The sequence below is a fragment of the Chlorocebus sabaeus genome, chromosome 16, assembly GCF_047675955.1.
Source record: "Chlorocebus sabaeus isolate Y175 chromosome 16, mChlSab1.0.hap1, whole genome shotgun sequence".
In the NCBI taxonomy this organism is placed as follows: Eukaryota; Metazoa; Chordata; class Mammalia; order Primates; family Cercopithecidae; genus Chlorocebus; species Chlorocebus sabaeus.
In genome coordinates this window covers 19,368,301-19,389,759 of record NC_132919.1, presented here as the reverse complement: position 1 = coordinate 19,389,759, position 21,459 = coordinate 19,368,301, and the positions used below count along the sequence as shown (strand labels likewise).

Here is a 21,459-nt window from a genome sequence, read left to right as displayed (position 1 = left end):
GTGAAACCTCGTCTCTACTAAAAAATACAAAAAACTAGCCGGGCGAGGTGGCGGGCGCCTGTAGTCCCAGCTACTTGGGAGGCTGAGGCAGGAGAATGGCGTGAACCCGGGAGGCGGAGCTTGTAGTGAGCCAAGATTGTGCCACTGCACTCCAGCCTGGGCAACAGAGCGAGAGTCCGTCTCAAAAAAAAAAAAAAAAAAAAAAAACATATGAAAGAAATTCTGGTCCTTAGAGGAATTATTGAGAGCTGCACTGTCCAATATAGTAGCCACTGACCACATTGGGCTCTTGAAATGTGGCTAGGCAGAATTAAGATGTGCTGTAAGTGTAAAATGCACAACGGAATTTGAATACTTCCATCAGAAGGAAAGAATGATTAAATCTCATTAATTTAAAAGTATTTATTACGAGTTGAAATGGTAATATTTTGGATATATTGAGTTAAATATATTAATTATATCTCTTTCTTTTCACCTTTTAAAATCTGGCCACAAGAAAATGGAAAGTTTGATGTGTGGCCACCTTAATATTCATGTTGGAGAGCACTGGTCTAGAAGGTCTGGAATGTTTAGAAGGTCTGGAATGTCTAGAAGGTTGAATGCCATTGTATCACAATAGGATCATTTAGTCCTTTAATTTGCTCTTTGAAACAAGCACCTTTTACATTTTCTTTCTTTCTTTTTTTTCTTTTTTATCTTTTTGAGACAGAGTCTCACTCTATCGCCCAGGCTGGAGTGTAGTGGTGCGATCTCGGCTCACTGCAACCTCTGCTACCTGGGTTCAAGCCATTCTCCTGCCTCAGCCTCCCAAGTATGCTACAGGCACCTGCCACTGTGCCTGGCTAATTTTGTATTTTTAGTAGAGACAGGGTTTCGCCATGTTGGCCAGGCTGGTCTTGAACTACTGACCTCAGGCGATCCACCCTCCTTGGCCTCCCAAAGTGTTGGGAATACAGGCGTGAGCCGCCGTGCCCGGCCAAAATGAATTTTAAATATACCATCCATTTCAGTTGTCTCAATGTAATTTAAGTAAAACATAACAAAAATAAAGTTCTAGTTGTTGATTTGACCTCTCCACTATTATGCAATAATATATATATTAGCATCTGCAAGAAAGTAGATCTGGAAAAATGTACATCAAATTTTTAACAGTGTTCATCTCCAAAGGATGATTTTTTTTTTTTTTTTTTTGAGACGGAGTCTTGCTTTATTGCCTAGGCTGGAGTGCAGTGGCAGGATCTCGGTTCATTGCAAGCTCCACCTCCCGGGTTCAGACTATTCTCCTGTCTCAGCTTCCTGAGTAGCTGGGACTACAGGTGTGCACCACCATGCCGGGCTAATTTTTGTATTTTTAGTAGAGACAGCATTTCACCGTGTTGGCCAGGCTGGTCTCAAACTCCTGACCTCATGATCCACCTACCTTGGCCTCCCAAAGTGCTGGGATTACAGGCGTGAGCCACCGCACCCAGCCCCCTGAAATTTTTTTTAATTTTAATTTTTAATTTTATTTATTAATTTTTGAGATGGCATCTGTGTAGTCCAAGCTGGAGTGCGATGGCACGATCTCGGCTCACTGCAACTTCTGCCTCCCAGGTTCAAGTGATTCTCGTGCCTCAGCCTCCCAAGTAGCTGGACCGTGGACGTGTGCCACCATGCCTGGCTAATTTTTTGCATTTTAGTAGAGGTGGGGTTTCATCATGTTACCCAGGTGGTCTCAGACTCCTGAGCTCAGGTGATTCGCTCATGTTGGCCTCCCAAAGTGCTGGGGTTACAGGTGTGAGCCACCATACCCAGCCTTAATTTTTAATTTTTTTGTAGAGGCAGACTCTTACCATGTTGCCTAGGCTGGTCTCAAACTCCTGGGCTCAAGCAATCCATCTGCCATGGCCTCCCAAAGTGCTGGGATTACAGGCATGAGCCACACACTGGGCCATATTTGATAATTTTTAAATCATAAAGTTTTATTTTACTTGAAGATGTTAAGGACATGTAAAACTTGACAGGTCATTAAAATGATTTTAAAACCATAATATTTCACTTGTTCCAAGTATTAATGTTATTTCTCTCTTATTTACAAATGGAAAGGTTATATAGAACATATTCTAAGAATTACATGGACAGACATGCATCACAAATAATTTAAATAGGTACACGGATACTAAATCCTCAGTGGAGATAAGGAATTACACTTGTGACTTTTAGACTCATTGTAATAAGCTTATTTGCATACTTACTACATTGAAATATTATGTGCAAAGCCCTTTTCTAAAGATTTCATAATTTTTTTCTTTTCTTTTTTTTCTTTTTTTTTTGAGATGGAGTCTTGCTGTGTCATCCAGGCTGGAGTGCAGAGGCGTGATCTCAGCTCGCTGCAAGCTCCGCCTCCCGGGTTCACGCCATTCTCCTGCCTCAGCCTCCCGAGAAGCTGGGACTACAGGCGCCTGCCACCAAGCCCGGCTAATATTTTTGTATTTTTAGTAGAGACGGGGTTTCACTGCGTTAGCCGGGGTGGTCTCGATCTCCTGACCTCGTGATCCGCCCGCCTCGGCCTCCCAAAGTGCTGGGATTACAGGCGTGAGCCTCTGCGCCTGGCTTCTTTTTAATGTAAATTTTTTTTGCTAATCTTCTCCATACCAGTTTTATTATATGTGCTGCTGAAACGAGCAGAAGTTTTCATTATTAAATGGGTTTTATTTAATCATCATGCCAACCTCATGTAGTCTCATCAACTTTTATACATGAGGAAGGTGGGCACAGAGGGATCGTCTTTTAGGGTAATACATTCAGTGGAAGACCTAGGAGTTGAACAAAGGCAGCCAGACTCCAAATCAAGCTGTTAACCACAACATGCTCAGGCATACACAGAAATACTGTAGAATTTACTGAATAGGCTGGTCACAATGTTTCTCACTGTAATCCCAGCACTGTGGGTGGCCGAGGCGAGTGGATAACTTAGGTCAGGAGTTCAAGACCAGCCTGGCCAACATGGCAAAACCCTGTCTCTACAAAAATAGAAAAATTAGTTGGACATGGTGAAACATGCCTGTAGTCCCAGCTACTCGGGAGGCTGAAGCAGGAGAATCTCTTGAACCCAGGAGGCGGAGCTTGCAGTAAGCCGAGATTGTGCCACTGCACTCCAGCCTGGGGGCAGAGTAAAACTCTGTCTCAAAAAAAAAAAAATTTATTGAATAATGACTCACTACTTTCAAATAATGTTCATATCACTTCTTTATAGTGGTGAAATAGGTTAAAACATTTATTCTTAGGTATCTTTAGTTATGAAAGATATTCTAGTGGAATGGGGGATATGGGAGATAAAAGGACAGAGTAGATGCAGTAACACAGATGCCTCACAGGTACAGGTAGCAGTAGTATCCAGGTCCCTCTGGTCAAAGATTTTGCTTGTTTGTAACTTGTGCTCACATAATGGTTGGAATTAAATATGGACACTTATTCCAGATATTTGACTAATATGAAGGGGAACTTAGCTTTTGGCTTGTAAAGGACATTCGTATTTATTGAGTACCTATGGTGTTCATAGTCATGTGGGCACCGTCAACAGTAAAAACATGAAGGGAAAAGCAAAACACACAGGTGAAACAAGATGAAAGTGCCCATCAGTTCTTTTTACAACAGGTTGACTACAAGTTTTGAGAAATCTGGTATCTCTTCATAAACGTCAATTATTAAAGTTAAAAATGAATAAATGTGAATCCAAATTCCTTACTCCCTTCATGCTGTCCTTCACAACCCAATCCTGTTGATGGAATATGCAGATGGTATTTGATTTTTTTGTGCTTAAATATTTATGTGACTCCTTTTGTACCAGCAAAAGGAACTCTCAGTGAAGACACCATCAGAGTGTTTCTGCATCAGATTGCTGCTGCCATGCGAATCCTGCACAGCAAAGGAATCATCCACAGAGATCTCAAACCACAGAACATCTTGCTGTCCTATGCTAATCGCAGAAAATCAAGTGTCAGTGGTATTCGCATCAAAATAGGTAAATGGCTGTGTATTGTGTTATGGAAAGGACATTTTTGAAACTATTTTTGGACAACTTTAGCTTTGTTGAATGATGAATTTTTTTTTTTGAGATGGAGTCTTGCTCTGTTGCCCAGACTGGAGTGTAGTGGGACGATCTCGGGTCACTGCAACCTACGCCTCCTGGGTTTGAGCGATTCTCCTGCCTCAGCCTCCTGAGTAACTGGGATTACAGGCATGCACCACTACGCCTAGCTAAATTTTGTATTTTTAGTAGAGACAGGGTTTCACCGTGTTGGCCAGGCTGGTCTTGAACTCCTAACCTCAGGTGATCTGCCCGCCTCAGCCTCTGAAAGTGCAGGGATTACAGGTGTGAGCCACCACACCTGGCTAAATGATGGATTTTATTGATGCAATTTTCATATTTTTATTGAGATCGTGGAGTTCTCTTAGGTGAATCCTTTACATTATTGACAGTGTCTGCTAAGTCTCAGGCAATGCTGACAGGCCCTCATCAGGAGCTCTAAATATGAATACCTGTGTCTCTCGAGAGGAATGTTGATGTGGTGTGGTTACTGGCAGCAAATTAATAACCCTGTTTCTTTTTTTTTCTTTGAGGTGGAGTCTCATTCTGTCACCCAGGCTGGAGTGAGGCATGATCTCGGCTCACTACAACCTCCGCCTCCCAGGTTCAAGGGATTCTCCTGCCTCAGCCTCCCAAGTAGCTGGGATGTGCAAGTAGCTGGCATGTTCCACCACACCCAGCTCATTTTTTTTTGTATATATTTTTTTAGTAGAGACGGGGTTTCACCATGTTGGCCAGGCTGGTCTCAAACTCCTGACCTCAGGTGATCCGCCCACCTTTGCCTCCCAAAGTGCTGGGATTATGGGCATGAGCCGCCACGCCCAGCCATAACCCTGATTCTTTACAGTTCCTAGGCTTTTGACATAGGGATCTCAGAGACCATCTAGTTTAGCCCTTGGCAGTTTTTTTTTTTTTTTAGCAGTACCTCAAAATTATTTGAAACAATAAAAACATAATTGTTCACATTCTGTATCTGGTATTGAAATTTAATGAAAACTGTATTAATGAGCTACTTGCTATAATTAGTATTTTCACTTGCAAAGTTTCATGCACCTTGGTTACAAATCTGGCAGAGGAGTGACTTGTACAGTTGATGATTACTACTATTTTTAGCTTGTTGAAATTGAGGTAGCTAGTTTTTTCTTTGGTGGACAGTGATATTCAGTAAGCTGTTTATTTTTCACAGTCCTTTGTGCCTTCTTGTGTCTTGAAGAATCATATGATGTATGTTAGGTATGAGCGAAGATATAATTTGATTTTCTACTTTCTATTTTGTGAAATAGCGGATTTTGGTTTTGCTCGTTACCTGCATAGTAACATGATGGCTGCAACACTGTGTGGATCTCCGATGTACATGGTGAGTGAGTGTTTGCATCCTTGTGTGTTTAAAGTGTGGCTCCATAAGCATTGGAATTTAAATATAATGCTTGCTTCCAAATAAGATGTGATTTTACATATAGTCCAAGTTGTTATTACTAATGTTAATTATATTACTGATATGCTATAATACAGAAATCTTTTGCCTTAGCATAGTGAACTATAAAAGTAGGAATGCTTAAAAAACACCTTATGGGAGCACTTCTTCAGCTGTAGGATGTGCTCATCTTTTGCATGTTAACTCTCTTGACAGGATCCCTATATTGTAGATGTTTTTTCTATTAGCCTCACACTCAAAGCTGAAATACCTCAGCTTTCCCCTTTATCCTCTCATATAGATATCATCATGTATTATAGGGTTAGGTTATGAAACTTCTAAACTAATGTACAATGTTAAGTCTGGAAATACCTTAATTCTAGAGCTTCAGAATTATGTGAAATGTACCTATTTCAGTTCTAAGTTTAAAATGGGTTTATATTAAATTCAGAATTTCTCTAAACTAAAATCAACTTTGAACTATTAATCAAATTTCAAAAACAATTTTATCAGATTTACTGTCAATCATAATTTTACTGCTTATATATAATAAATTTTATATATTTTAAATTTATAAAAAATATAAATTTTAAAATTACTTTGTACTTCTTGAGTATAAAATTAGTTTAGCCTTGAGGTTAGAGTGTTTTGGCTGATTATTAAAGGAAATTGGCTTAATAAGAAATTTACTAGGGAAAATAAATAAAAATGTTATGTCTGAGCTGGATGTAGTGATGCATGCCTTTGGTCCCAACCACTTGGGAGACTGAGGCAGGAGGACTTCTGAAGCCCAGGAGTTCATGGCCAGCCTGTGAACACAGCAAGACCCCATTTCCAAAAAGAATTAAAGTTAAAAAGAAATGTTACATGTGGGAAATAAAACTATCTTTAAGCATATTTTCCATTTCTGTTTAGTATTTGTCCTGATTAATGGTATATTTAAAAAGCAAAATTTGATGAGAGGTGGGAAAATACCTTTAACAAAGCAGCAGATAAATGGTTTTACTTTTAGGACAATTTTTATTATTGTGTGGGGTTTTGCATCATAGTTTTTATTACTGTAGAAGTGTTCAGATTACAAAAATCATAGGGAATAATATAGCAAACACCTATGTACCCACCATCCATGTTTCACAAAGTTAGCATTTTGCCATGTTTGTCTTGATCTCGTTTTTGAAAGAAATAAAATAGGCTGGGCATGGTGGCTCATGCCTGTAATCCCAGCACTTTGGGAGGCCGAGGCGGGAGGATCATAAGGTCAGGAGTTCGAGACCAGCCTGGCCAACATGGTGAAACCCCGTCTCTACTAAAAATACAAAAAATTAGCTGGGTGTGGTGACAGGCGCATGTAATCCCAGCTACTTGGGAGGCTGAGGCAGGAAAATCGCTTGAACCCAGGAGGTGGAGGTTGCAGTGAGCCGAGATCGTGCCGCTACGCTCCAGCCTGGGTGACACAGGGAGACTTGTTCTCAAAAAAAAAAAAAAAAAAAAAAAAAAAAAATATATATATATATATATATATATTTGTGTATGTATGTTGGAGACAGCCCAGGTTCCTTTTGTACTTCTCCCTGATTGCATTTCCTCCTCTGCTCCTTTCACACACCTGAGGGAACCTCTGTCCTATGGTATGTATTTTATACACCATGTCCTATGGTGTGTATTTTTCTTTGTTATTATTTTGGTCCTCTCATTGTACTTTATGTGTCCATTATAATCAGTTGAAATATTTGTTTCTATAACTTGCCCCTTTTCATGCAACATTGATTTTGAGATTTACTAGTAAATCTCAATATATGATAATATGTTGTAAGTTCATTGCCTTATTATTTGATTAGAGAACTATCACAGGGTGTTGTTTTATTCTGGTAGTTTGTTAGGAGTGTCACCTTTACCAGTTAATTAATATGTGCATATTAATTATGTAAATACTGCATGCCCCTTAAATTTCTCTGTTCCCAGGCTCCTGAGGTTATTATGTCTCAACATTATGATGCTAAGGCTGACTTGTGGAGCATAGGAACAGTGATATACCAATGCCTAGTTGGAAAACCACCTTTTCAGGTAGGCTGACTTTTTTCTTACGTCCTCAGTTTTGGAATCTTGTCATTTTATAGTTGCGTTTGATTTGTAAAATGAAGAATACTTTGAAAGCAGTGTTTTTGGCTCCTCTGTGACTTACTTTGATTCTTTTATAGGCAAAAACTGCTTTAGTGAGTCAGAACATCTTTTGGTTTTCCCCTTTTATCTGCTTGCCCTTTGTAGTTGAACTGGGCATGCAGTCTGTTGTATGTTGGGATCAGGGCTAACAGCGTGGTGGGAAATGGGTGTGAATGGTGACACCACAGCTTCCTGGTTAGCCTGGTTGTGAGATCCTGGAATCCACATGAGGGCTGGGGCTGTTTGGGGAGATCTCTGGAAACCATCTCTAGCTCTCTATTCCTAACACTGCTAGGTGAGAGGGAGGTAATTATATACGCTTTATGGAAATTATTATGGGTCTGTCTTCTCCTCTCCTCCAACATCCTGTCAAAAAGTGACCCTGTAGAGTATAATCACGATGATTTCTCTTGAGTTCATATTGTCATGTTATAATTTCTTATGTCATAAAGAAGAACTTTGAATTTGAAAACTGGAACAAAATGAAAATATTTGCCCAAGATAGTGTTAAGAAAATTAGTGACACAGCCAGGTTAAACACTTTTAATTTCTTAGTCTAGTTTGCACTGTAGAGGAGGCTTCTACATTTAAGCGGTTGTTGTTATCAGCTACTTGTTGCTGTGGAGAGACTGCATAGTAGCAGTATACATAGTTCTTTTCTTTGAATTCCTTTAGGGTCCTAAGGTAAAGTACACCTGAATTTTACCCAACAATAACGTACTTATTGGGCAGGCCATGTAACCTTCAGAATAGTGACCCTTAATCTATTCTAAGTTTCAGGCTCCTCTGAGAGTCTGACCTCAGAAAAGGTACCTCAGAAAAGGTACATTATACTCAGATGTACAGAATTTTCACACAATGTCATAGGTTTTATGACTTCCTAATGACCAGTTATGGCTCCTTCAGCAATCCATGGCTTTCAAGTTGAGAATCTATGTTCTGTAGCAAGAATATGAGCATCATCTCTCTTTCCTTTCCTCCTCCCTCATACTTTCCCTCCTTTCCTTTGAATCCGTTCCTTGAAACTCCCACTCCCTCAATCCGTTAAAAAAAAGAATATGAGCGTCAATCATATGATTTGGAAGTTTTGCCCCCATTGTTTAGGAAATTAAACCTTTTTTTTTTTAATAGGCCAATAGTCCTCAAGACTTAAGGATGTTTTATGAAAAAAACAGGAGCTTAATGCCTAGGTATGTGTTTAGATTACACTGGGTTTTACTATTTGTGAACACAGTGTTGTTTATTTGAACTGTTTGTGTTTTATGTATTCTCATTTTTGAATTCTTTTTCAGTTGATAATGTGTAAGCATTTGTTATAGCAAATTGGAAAATTGCTGGCACATCATAGGTGTCTGTGTAGTACTGTACTCTTTTCTTTCTCTTTTAAAATGTAAATTTGAAAGAAAAAGATACGGAAGTTACATGTGTTCCTTGTGGGGAGGGTAATGTAGACAGAATAGATACACGGAAAGTAGAAAGTGAATTCCCCACAGCTTTGCTCTCTTCTTTAGGGGTAACAAGAGTTTGCTGTGTCTCTTTCTACATAGTTTTTGTGGGAGTTCTTTATACATGTTTGAGTGCTTGTTTTCCTTTTGTTTTCTCTTGAACTTGTATCTTGAGATGAGTGCTTGTTTATGTATGTATTTATACACACACATAGTTTAAGACAAATTACGTCATATTTTGTGAGTTGTTTGCAGTGTCCTTTTGTTTTTACTTTGTAGTACATCACAGATGATGTTCCTCAACAGGATGTGGAAAGCCACTGTATGCTTTTTTATTTTGAGACAGAGTCTTGCTCTGTCGCCCAGGCTGGAGTGCAGTGGCACGATCTAGGCTCACTGCAACCTCCGCCTCCCTAGTTCAAGCAATTCTCCTGCCTCAGCCTCCCTAGTAGCTGGGACTGTAGGTGCCCGCCACCACACCCGGCTAATTTTTGTATTTTTTTTTTATTAGTAGAGACAGGGTTTCACCATGTTGGCCAGGCTGGTCTTAAACTCCTGACCTCAAGTGATCCTCCCTCCTTGGCCTCCTAAAGTGCTGGGATTATAGGTGTGAGCCACCATACCTGGCCAACTGTATGCTTTTTTTTTTTTTTTTTAAATTATTAATAGGCTATTTAGGCAGAGTACATATAGTCATCGACAGACTTAACATGAGAGATTAAATGTCTGACCCAGTTTTCCTTCCCGGATAAGCTTTTCTTTCCTATCCCTGTCCGTTTTTTTTTTTTTTTTTTTTTGAGACGGAGTCTCGCTCTGTTGCCCGGCTGAAGTGCAGTGGCCGGATCTCAGCTCACTGCAAGCTCTGCCTCCCGAGTTTACGCCATTCTCCTGCCTCAGCCTCCCGAGTAGCTGGGACTACAGGCGCACGCCACCTCGCCCGGCTAGTTTTTTGTATTTTTTTGTAGAGACGGGGTTTCACCGTGTTAGCCAGGATGGTCTCGATCTCCTGACCTCGTGATCCGCCCGTCTCGGCCTCCCAAAGTGCTGGGATTACAGGCTTGAGCCACCGCGCCCGGCCCCCTGTCAGTTTTTAAAACATAATAGCAGAAGAAGAGGGGTCCAAGTCCACACAGAGCTCCCAAGAGTGAGTTTTTAGGAGTGGGTCTGAAATTAGGATAGACATTTCCTGATCTTGCATAGGTCCAACGAATCAAGGCAGGATCTTCGATGAGCCCTCTGCAGTTGGGGTGGTTGTACTGAAGCAGGTACTCTCGTTTCAGCCGAACTCTTATGGCCAACGGCTCGCTTACGCCCATCGGGTTTCTGGAGATATGTCGTATTTGGCTGGGTCGAGGGTTGGGGGCAGAGTGGCCAGGCACGTTGGAGTATACTTTGGGAACGACATCTTGGTGACCCAGGGCACAACTGCACCTGCCACTGTATGCTTTTAAATGCCACAGAGGGTCCCATAGATGTACATTACTTTATTTAATCAGATCCCTGTTTTCATTTTTTGGTCACTACAAACAGGCTCTAGTGAAGTGTGTGTGTGTGTGTGTGTGTGTACACCTTTGTGTATGTGTGCATTTTGTTTGGACTTCTAGAAATGGAATTGTCAGACCAAAAGATACACTTTCCAAATAGGCTATCCCAGTGAATACAGCAAGATAGAAGACTGCCCCTTTTCCCTCATTTTTACCAACACAGAATGTTAGCGGATTTGATGCTGCACAAATGCATGAGGACCAGTTAGCTGTTAATTTAATTTGGATCGTTCTCTTCATTAGTGAGTTTGGCTCCTTTGTATTTGTTTAATATCTTTTTCTTTTTCTTTCTTTTTTTTTTTTTTTGAGATAGAGTCTTGTTCTATTGCCAGGCTGGAGTGCAATGGCATGATCTTGGCTCACTGCAACGTCCACCTCCCGGTTTCAAGCCATTTGCCTGCCTCAGCCTCCCAGGTAGCTGGGACTACAGGCAGGCTACCACGCCCGGCTAATTTTTGTATTTTTAGTGGAGACAGGATTTCACTATGTTGTTCAGGCTGGTCTTGAACTCCTGTCCTCAAGTGATCCACCCGCCTTGGCCTCTCAAAAGTGCTGGGATTACAGGCGTAAGACACCGTGCCCGGCCTGTTTAATGTATTTTTGTAATTCTTATTCTTTGAATTGTGTACTTCTATTACTTCACTCATTTTCCTATTGCTTGTTGTTTTCATATTGGATGTTAGGAAGTTGTATTAGTTCTCACTTGTGTTTAAGTGCTGCCCTTTTCCAGATGGAAATGGAGGTGGCTATTTTGTAATAGAGAACATTATAGCAACTATTAGTGCAAGATTGAAGTTATGGTAAAACTCAACATTGGGCTTGTGAGGTGCCTTACTCCTGCAGATACTCAAATAACAACAAGCACAGTACAGGAATCTTCTCAATTTGATGCTGTTTCTCAAAGGCAGTTTAGTGCTTTTTTTTCCTTCTTTAGATGACTCTTACATGGTCTTCTTGGTATAAATGTATTGGTATTTGTGAAACCACATATATGTTTTAGTTTACTCTATGGAAGGCAAAAATTAATGTTGTTTATATATATAAACTTATCACTTAGGTGGTTGTGTTTTTCCTTTCCCCCAGTATTCCCAGAGAAACATCACCTTATTTGGCTAATCTCCTTTTGGGTTTGCTTCAGAGAAACCAAAAAGATAGAATGGACTTTGGTAAGAAATAGTTTCAACTTTTGCATGCTTTCTAACTTTATTGTTATATGTGCTGAAAGATTTAAAAAATAGAGATTTCAGAAGAAAATTGAAGTCAGTTTCGCTTTTCTTTTTATTTTCTTCACTAGTTTTGTAAATATTGAGTGCTTATTACTATGTTCTAGGTATGGGAGATAGAGTAATAAAATCTCTCTCCTCATGTAGCATATATTCTAGTGGTAGAGAGAGACAAGAAACAAATTAAAAACCATAGTTACATATTATATTAGAAGTTGCTAAGTATTGTGGGAATAAAGAAGTGGGGGTGGGTTGGGGGTGGGGATTGAAATTTTAAATAAGATAGTCAGTGAAGACCTTATTGAGAAAGTGACATTTGAACAAAGACTTGACTTGAAATGAGAGTGAGCCATAGGATATCTGTGGGAAGAGCTTTTTAAGCAGAGTGAACAGCCAATACAAATGCTTAGGGCTGGGAACATGCCTGTAAGCTTGAGGAACAACTAGAAAGCCAGTTGAAGACTTGGGCTTTTCCACAAAGTGTGATGGGAGCCATTAGAGAGTTTTGAGTGGAGGAAAAGTGATCTGACCAATGTTTTTAAAAAGGATCAAGCTGGCTGCTGCTTGAGAATAGACTGTGTGCATATAAGGGGAAGAGCAGAAGCTGGGAGACTAATCGGGAGACTCTTGTCGTTACCCGGGTGAGAGATGAGTGTAGCTTTGACTAGGATAATAGCAGTGGAGGTGGTAAGAAGTCTTTCTGGAGGTAGAGGCAACAGCATTCACTGATGGATTGAATCTGAGGGTGTGAGAGAGAAGACTCAAGGATGACTCCAAAGTTTTTGGCCTGAGCAGCTGAAAGGATGTTGTCAGTTACAGTGATGGGAAAGACTGTATGGATAGAGCAGGCTATGGGGATAAGATGAGTTTCTGTTGGATATGTTACATTTAAGATAACCATTGGATGTCTAAGTGTCAATGTCAATGTCAGTGCACTTGAATTTCAGAAAAGGCTAGACTGGGGGCAGATTGGGGAGTTGTCAGCCTGTGGTTGATATTTATTTATTTAATTAAAAAAAATTTTTTTTGAGACAGGATTTTACTCTGTCACTCAGGCTGGAGTGCAGTGGTATGATCATGGCTCACTGCAGCCTCGACTTCCCCAGGCTCAGGTGATCCTCCAACCTCAGCCTCCCCAGTACCTGGGACTACAGGTGTACAACACCACCCCTGGCTAATTTTTGTATTTTTTTGTAGAGACAGGGTTTCATTATGTTGCCCAGGCTGGTCTCAAACTCCTGGGCTCAAGCGATCTACCCACCTTGGCCTGCCAAAATGCTGAGATTACAGATGTGAGCCACCATGCCCAGCAATATTTATTAAATAGATTATTTTCTTTTTTTTTTCCCCCTTTATTTGAGAAAAGGCCTCACTGTATTACCCAGGGTGGACTGGGAATGCAGTGGTGTGAATCGTAGCTCACTGCAGCCTTGAACTCCTGGGGGCAAGTGATTCTCCCACCTCAGCTTCCTTAATAGCTGGGACTACAAACCTGCATCACCACAGTCGGCTAATTTTTTGTTTTGTTTATTTAATTAATTTATTTATTTGTTTTGAGACGGTGTCTCACTCAGTCGCCCAGGCTGGAGTGCAGTGGCGCTATCTCAGCTCACTGCGAGCTCTGCCTTCCGGGTTCACGCCATTCTCCTGCCTCAGCCTCCCAAGTAGCTGGGACTACAGGCGCCCGCCACTATGACTGGCTAATTGTTTTGTATTTTTAGTAGAGACGGGGTTTCACCGTGTTAGCCAGGATGGTCTGGATCTCCTGACCTCGTGATCCACCCGTCTCAGCCTCCTAAAGTGCTGGGATTACAGGTGTCAGCCACCGCGCCCAGCTTTGTTTTGTTTTTGAGATGGAGTCTTGCTCTGTCACCCAGGCTGGAGTGCAATGGCATGATCTTGGCTCACTGCAACTTCCACCTCCTGGATTCAGGCAGTTCTCCGCCTCAACCTCCCGAGTAGCTGGGATTACAGGCACCCGCCACCATGCCCGGCTAATTTTTTATATTTTTAGTGGTGACAGGGTTTTTCACCATCTTGGCCAGGCTGGTGTTGAACTCTTGACCTTGTGATCTGCCCACCTCAGCCTCCCAAAGTGCTGGGATTGCAGGCATGAGCCACCATGCCCGGCCTGTTTTGTTTGGTTTTTGAGATGAAGTTTTGCTCTTGTTGCCGAGGAGTGCAGTGGCACGATCTTGACTCACTGCAACTTCTGCCTCCCAGGTTCAAGCGATTCTCCTGCCTTAGCCTCCCAAGTAGCTGGGATTAGAAGCGCCTGCCACCATGCCCTGCTAATTTTTTTTGCTTGTTTGTTCTTTTGAGACGGAGTCTCGCTCTGTCGTCCAGGCTGGAGTGCAGTGACGCGATCTCTGCTCACTGCAACCTCTGTCTCCTGGGTTCAAGCAATTCTCCTGCCTTAGCCTCCTGAGTAGCTGGGATTACAGGAGCACACCACTATACACAGCTAATTTTTGTATTTTTAGTAGAGACGGGGTTTCATCATGTTGGCCAGGCTGGTCTCGAACTCCTGACCTCATGATCCGGCCTGCCTCAGCCTCCCAAAGTGCTAGGATTACAGGCGTGAACCACCACGCCTGGCCTAATTTTTGTATATTTTTTTTTAGTAGAGATGGGGTTTTGTCATGTTGTTTAGGCTTGTCTTGAACTCCTGGCCTCAGGGGATCCACCTGCCTTGGCCTCCCAAAGTGCTGAGATTGCAGGCGTGAGCCACCGGGCCTAGCCCAGTCGGCTAATTTTTTTACCCTTTTGTGGGAATAGGGTCTCACAATATTGCCAGGGCTATTCTCGAACTCCTGGCTCCAAGCAATCTTGCCTCTGCCTCCCAAAGTGCTGGGATTACAGATATGAGCCACTGTGCCTAGTCAAAATAGATTATTTTCTAGTGTACCATTTAAAATCTTTCATTGAGTCTTCTGGCTTTTTTGTGCTATTTGTTATTTTTTTAAATGATTGATCTAGGGATTACAGTATGCATTTTAATTTATCACAATCTACTTTATATAAATACTAGTTGAGACAGGGCGTGGTGGCTCACATCTGTAATCCGAGCACTTTGGGAGGCTGAGGTGGGCGGATCATGAGGTCAGGAGATCAAGACCATCCTGGCTAACACGGTGAAACCCCATCTTTACTAAAAGTACCAAGAAAATTAGCTGGGCATGGTGGCGGGCGCCTGTAGTTCCAGCTAGTCGGGAGGCTGAGGCGGAGAATGGCATGAACCCGGGAGGCGGAACTTGCAGTGAGCCAAGATCTTGCCACTGCACTCCTCCAGCCTGGTTGACAGAGCGAGACTCTGTCTCCAAAAAAAAAAAAGAAAAAAAACAAAAACAAAACAAAAAACTAGTTGAATTCCATTAAAATATAGAAGCTTTGTTCCGTTAATATGGCTTCATTTGCTCTTTGTGCTGTTATTGTCTCACATATTATGTCTATGTTGTAATCTCAGCAGTGCAGTGTTACAACTATTGCTTTATACAGTCTTACCTCTTTTAAAGAAGTGAGGAGAAGAAAGGTGAAAAACATGTATAGTGTCTTTTGGTGTGTTTCTCTTTTTTTTTTTTTTTTTTTCTGAGACAGAGTCTTACTCTGCATCCAGGCCTAAGTACGGTGGTACAAACATGCCTCACTGCAGCCTTGACCTCTTGGGCTCAAGTGATCCTCCTGCCTGAAACTTCTATGTAGCTGGGACTACAAGTGCACACCACCATGCCCAGCTAATTTTTAAATTTTTTGTAGAGAGGTTTTTGCCATATTGCCCAGGCTGGTCACCAACTCCTGGGTTCAAGCAAACATCCTGCCTCGGCCTCCCACAGTGCTGGGATTACAGGTGTGAGCCATCATGCCCCGCCTTAGAGTACTATTTTAGCCTACACATTTATCATTTCTGGCACTCTTCATTTATTCTTATGGACTCAAGTTACTGTTTGGTGTCATTTTTTTTCTTTTTGTATTTTTTTGTATCTCTTTTTTGTTTGGTGTCATTTTTTTTAAGCTCATATAATTCCATTCCTTTCCTCTTTTGTGTTGTCATATATATTAATCTTTGTATGCTACAAACAAAACCCAGTAGTACAATCTTATAATTATTTTATATAGTTATCCTTTAAATTGGTTAAGAGAAAAATACATAATGTACTCTTCTGTAATTATCTGCATAATTACCAATGCTCTTTATACAGATTCTCAGAATCTTCATTTATCTGGGAATGTCATTATTTCCCTTTATTTCCCTTCACTTTGGAAAAGTGTTTTTTTGGTAGATACTGAATTCTTGGTTGTTAGGATTTTCTCCAGCCGGTACTTTGACTATGTCATCTTACTGCTTTCTGGCCTCCATTGTTTCTGATGAGAAGTCACCTGTTAATCTTACCAGTTTCCCTAGTGGGTGATGAGTCATTTTTCTCTTAGTGCTTTTGAGATTTTTCTCTGTCTTAGATTTTCAACAGTTTTAACTGTGATCCCTCTAGATGTGTATCTCTGTGTTTATCCTGCTTAGAGTTTATTGATCTTTTTTGATATATAAATAAATGTTTTTCACCGAATTTGGGGAGTTGTCAACCATCATTTCTTAAAGTATTCATTCTGTGCCTTTCTCTTTCTCTTCTCTGAGACTCCCATTATGTGCACTTAATGGTCTGTGCTTGATAATATCCTACATCTGAGTCTGTTCATTTTTCCATATTGTTTTTTCCTTTGAGTTTTTCAGTTTGGAAATATCTATTGATCTGTTCTCAGGTTTGCTGATTATTTTATTCAGTTATTGTACTTTTTAACTCCAGAATTTCCATTTGGTTCTTTTTTATAATTTCCGTCTTTTTCTTTTCTTTTTTTTTTTTTGAGACAGAGTCTCGCTCTGTCGCCCAGGCTGAAGTGCAGTGGCCGGATCTCAGCTCACTGCAAGCTCCGCCTCCCGGGTTTACGCCATTCTCCTGCCTCAGCCTCCCAAGTAGCTGGGACCACAAGCGCCCGCCACCTCGCCCGGCTAGTTTTTTTTTTTGTATTTTGTGGTAGAGACAGGGTTTCACCGTGTTAGCCAGGATGGTCTCGATCTTCTGACCTCGTGATCCGCCCGTCTCGGCCTCCCAAAGTGCTGGGATTACAGGCGTGAGCCACCGCGCCTGGCCAATTTCTGTCTTTTTCTTGATATTCTCTATTTGATGAGTCACTGTCTCCTGCCTCAGTCTCCTGCATAAGTGGGACTACAGGCACCCTCCACCATGCCCAGCTAATTTTTTGTATTTTTAGTAGAGTCGGGGTTTCACTGTGTGGGCCAGACTGGTCTCGAACTCCTGGGCTCATATGATCCACCCACCTCGGCCTCCTAAAGTGCTGGGATTACAAGCGTGAGCCACTGTACCCGGCTGGCTTTCTCTACTTTAAAAAATGTATTTATAATAACTGCTTTAGGCCAGGTGCGGTGGCTCAAGCCTGTAATCCCAGCACTTTGGGAGGCCGAGACGGGTGGATCACGAGGTCAGGAGATCAAGACCATCCTGGCTAACACAGTGAAACCCTGTCTCTACTAAAAATACAAAAAACTAGCCGGGTGAGGTGGCAGGCTCCTGTAGTCCCAGCTACTTGGGAGACTAAGGCAGGAGAATGGCATAAACCCGGGAGGCGGAGCTTGCAGTGAGCTGAGATCCGGCCACTGCACTCCAGCGCAGGTGACAGAGCGAGACTCTGTCTCAAAAATAAATAAATAAATAAATAAAATAACTGCTTTAAAGTCTTTGCTAAGTCCAACATTTGGCCCTCTCACGACAGTTTCTGTTGATTGCTTCATACCCCTGTGTATGGGTCATACTTCTTTGTTGCTTTGCATGCCTTGCAGTTTTTTGCCGAAAATCAAACATTTTGTACAATACAAATAGCAATTTTAGATTTGCACCCTCCCCCTCTCCCAATTGGGGGTTGTTCTTTTTTTTTTTTTTTTTTTTTGAGACAAATTCTTACTGTGTTGCCCAGGCTGGAGTGCAATGACACGACTCAGCTCACTGCAACCTCCATCTCCCGAATTCAAACTATTCTCCTGCCTCAGCCTCCCAAGTGGCTGGGGTTACAGGCGCACACCACTATGCCTGGCGAATTTTTGTATTTTTAGTAGAGATGGGTTTCACCATGTTGGCCAGGTTAGTCATGAACTCCTGACCTTAAGTGATCTGCCTGCCTTGGCCTCCCAAAGTGATAGGATTACAAGCATGAGCCATGATGCCTCATCGGATTGTTCTGTCTGTTTAGTAACTTGCCTGGACCAAATCTGTGGAATATTGTTTTCCTTGCAGTTTTTTAACATTGATTTATCTCCAAAGTTGTTTTTGTATTTTTTTCAGTTAAAAAAATTGTAAAGCCCAGTTTCCTAGGGATCACCCTTGTGTCTACAATTTTTTAGTGGTCAGCCAGTGATTGGTCAAAGGTGGTGCTTCGAGACAGTAAGTTACCATCCTTTGTCCATTGATCTCTGTGTGGCTTGGGGAATGCATTAAAAGTTCAAGCACAGGCCGGGCGCGGTGGCTCACGCCTGTAATCCCAGCACTTTGGGAGGCCGAGGCGGGCGGATCACGAGGTCAGGAGATCGAGACCATCCTGGCTAACATGGTGAAACCCCGTCTCTACTAAAAATACAAAAAATTAGCCGGGCGCGGTGGCGGGTGCCTGTAGTCCCAGCTACTCGGGAGGCTGAGGCAGGAGAATGGCGCGAACCCGGGGGGCGGAGCTTGCAGTGAGCTGAGATCTCGCCACTGCACTCCAGCCTGGGCGACAGAGTGAAGACTCCGCCTCAAAAAAAAAAAAAAAAAAAAGTTCAAGCACAGCTGGGCATGGTGGCTCACGTCTGTAATCCCAGCAGTTTGGGAGGCTGAGGTGGGCAGATCACTCGAACTCAGGCGTTTGAGACCAGCCTGGACAACATGGTGAAACCCTACTACTAAAAATAAAAAAATTAGCTGGTGTTGTGGTGTGGGCCTGTAGTCCCAGCTACTCAGGAGGCTGAGCTGGGAGGATTGCTTAAGCCTTGGAGGTCAAGGCTATAGTGAGCTGTGATCATGCCAGCGTCCCCAGCCTTGATGACAGAGTGAGAAGACCCTCTCTAAAAAGAGAAAAAAAAAGAAAATGTTTTATTTATCTTAACTCCAATCTTTATTATTTCTTTCCTTCTACTAGTTTTGGACTTAGTTTGCTGTTTTTCTAGTTCCATAAGCGTGCAGTTAGCTTATTGATTAGATGTTTCTTTTTTTTTTTTGAGACGGAGTTTTGCTCTGTTACCCAGCTGGAGTGCAGTGGTGCCATCTCAGCTCACTGCGATCTCCATCCAGCTTCTGGGTTCAAGCAATACTCCTGCCTCAGCCTCCAGAGTAGCTGGGACTGCAGGCTCATGTCACCATGCCTGGCTAATGTTTTGTATTTTTAGTAGAGACAGGGTTTCATCATGTTAGCTAGGCTGGTCTCAAACTCCTGATCTCAGGCGATCCACCCGCCTCAGCCTCCTAAAATACTGGGATTACAAGTGCGAGCCAGCATGCCTGGGCTATTTCTTCTTTTTTTTGAGACAGAGTCTTGCTCTGTCACCCAGGCTGGAGTGCAGCAGCACAATCTCAGCTCACTACAACCCCCGCCGCCTGGGCTAAAGCAATTCTTCTGCCTCAGCCTCCCGAGCAGCTGAGATTACAGGTGCCCGCCACCACGCCTGGCTAATTTTTTTGTATTTTCAGTAGAGACGGGCTTTCACCATGTTGGCCAGGCTGGTCTTGAACTCCCGACCTCAAGTAATCTGCCTACCTTGGCCTCCCAAAGTGCTGGGATTGTAGGCGTGGGGCACTGCATGTGGCCCCATTTCTTCTTTTTTAAAGGAGGTGTTTACAGGTATATTTTTCCCTCTTACTACTGCTTTTGCTACATCCCGTAAGTTTTAGTATGTTGTGTTTTCATTTTCATTTGTCTCAAGATATTTTCTAATTTCCCTTTATGACTTCTTTGACTCAATGGTTGCTTCAGAGTTAGTATTATTTGGCTCTATGTCCCACCCAGATCTCATCTTGAGTTGTAATCCCCATGTGTCTGGGGAGGGGCATTGTGGGAGGTGAGTGAATCAAGGGGCGGATTTCCTCCATGCTGTTCTCGCGATAGTGAGTTCTCACAAGATCTAATGGTTTGAACGTGTGGTACATCTCCTTCCTGCTCTGCAATGGTAAGACATGCTTGCTTCCCCTTCGTCTTGTGCCATGATTGTAAGTTTTTGAAACCTCCCCAGCCATGGAGAACTAAATTAAACCTCTTTTCTTCATAAACTGGCCAGTCTCAGGTAGTTTTTTTGTTTTGTTTTGTTTTGTTTTAGGGACAGAGTCTTGCTCTGTCACCCAGGCTGGAGTGCAGTGGAGCAAGCTTGGCTCACTGCAACCTCCACTTCCTGGGTTCAAGCAATTCTCCTGCCTCAGGCTCCTGAGTAGCTGGACTTACAGCTGCGTGCCGCCACGCCTGGCTAATTTTTGTGTTTTTAGTAGAGACCGGGTTTCACCATGTTGGCCAGCTGGTCTTGAACTTCTGTTCTCAAGCGATCAGCCTGCCCGGGCCTACCAAAGTGCTGGGATTACAGGCATCAGCCATTGCTCCCGGCCTCAAGTAGTTCTTTATAGTGTGTGAAAACAGACTAAAACAATAGTGTTTTGTTTAATTTCTACATATTGTGGGTTTTCCCGTTATTTCCTCTGTTATTGATTTCTAGTTTCTTTTTTTTTTTTAAAACAGAATCTCAAAAGGACAGGAATGAACCACTGCGCCCAGCCCTCGATACCTACTTTTATTCCATTGTGATTGGAAAAGATAATCAATCACCATGATTACAGTCTTTTAAAATTTATGGGCCAGGCATGGTGGCTCATATCTGTAACCTTAGTGCTTTGAGACGCTGAAGAAGGAGGACTGTGTGAGGCCAGGAGTTTAGATTAGCCAGGGCAACATAGTGAGAACCTGTCTCTATAAAAAGTTTTTAAAAATTAGCTGGGTGTAGTGGTGTGCACCTTTGGTTCCAGCTTCTTGGGAGCCTGAGGTAAGAGGGATTGCTTCAGCCCAGGAGTTTGATGCTGCAGTGAGCTAATTACACCCCTGCATTCCAGCCTGAGAAGCAGAGCACGACATTGTCTCTGATTTTAAAAAAAAATTTTATTAAGACTTGTTTTGTGGCCTAAGGTGTGGTCTGTTTTGGAGAATGTCTCACGTGCACTTGAGAAAAGTATATGCTCTGCTCTCGGAGACTAGAGTACTTTGTGTGTGTCTGTTAGGTCCAGTTAGTTTATAGCATTGTTAAGTGCCTCCATTTCCTTATTGATGCTGTGTCTGGGTATTCTATCCATTATTGAAGTCTGCAACTATTGTTATACAAATCTCCTTGTCACTTCAGTTGTCAATGTTTGCTTCATGTATTTTGGGGCTCTGATGTTTATAAATCTTAAATTTTCTTGGTTAATTGACCCTTCTATCATTATTTAATGTCTTTTTTTTTTTTTTGAGACGGAGTCTCCGTCGCCCAGGCTGGAGTGCAGTGATGTGATCTCGGCTCGCTGCAACAACCTCCACCTCCCAGGTTCAAGCA

The 21,459-nt window shown here is 42.2% G+C and overlaps 1 protein-coding gene and 1 pseudogene across 6 annotated transcripts in view; one reads left to right on the top strand and one right to left on the bottom strand.

The window, feature by feature from the left end:
- Window positions 1-21,459, top strand: part of ULK2 (unc-51 like autophagy activating kinase 2) — a 100,331-nt gene that overhangs the window by 20,650 nt on the left and 58,222 nt on the right. For all 6 annotated transcript variants that reach the window (XM_008010636.3, XM_037987206.2, XM_037987204.2 and 3 more), the window contains 5 exons: window positions 3,830-4,003; window positions 5,353-5,426; window positions 7,446-7,547; window positions 8,775-8,833; window positions 11,716-11,798. In XM_008010636.3, coding sequence (XP_008008827.1) covers window positions 3,830-4,003; window positions 5,353-5,426; window positions 7,446-7,547; window positions 8,775-8,833; window positions 11,716-11,798 — 492 coding nt within the window. The remainder of the gene's footprint in view (window positions 1-3,829; window positions 4,004-5,352; window positions 5,427-7,445; window positions 7,548-8,774; window positions 8,834-11,715; window positions 11,799-21,459) is intronic.
- Window positions 9,734-11,706, bottom strand: LOC140708613 (NADH dehydrogenase [ubiquinone] 1 beta subcomplex subunit 4-like; annotated as a pseudogene).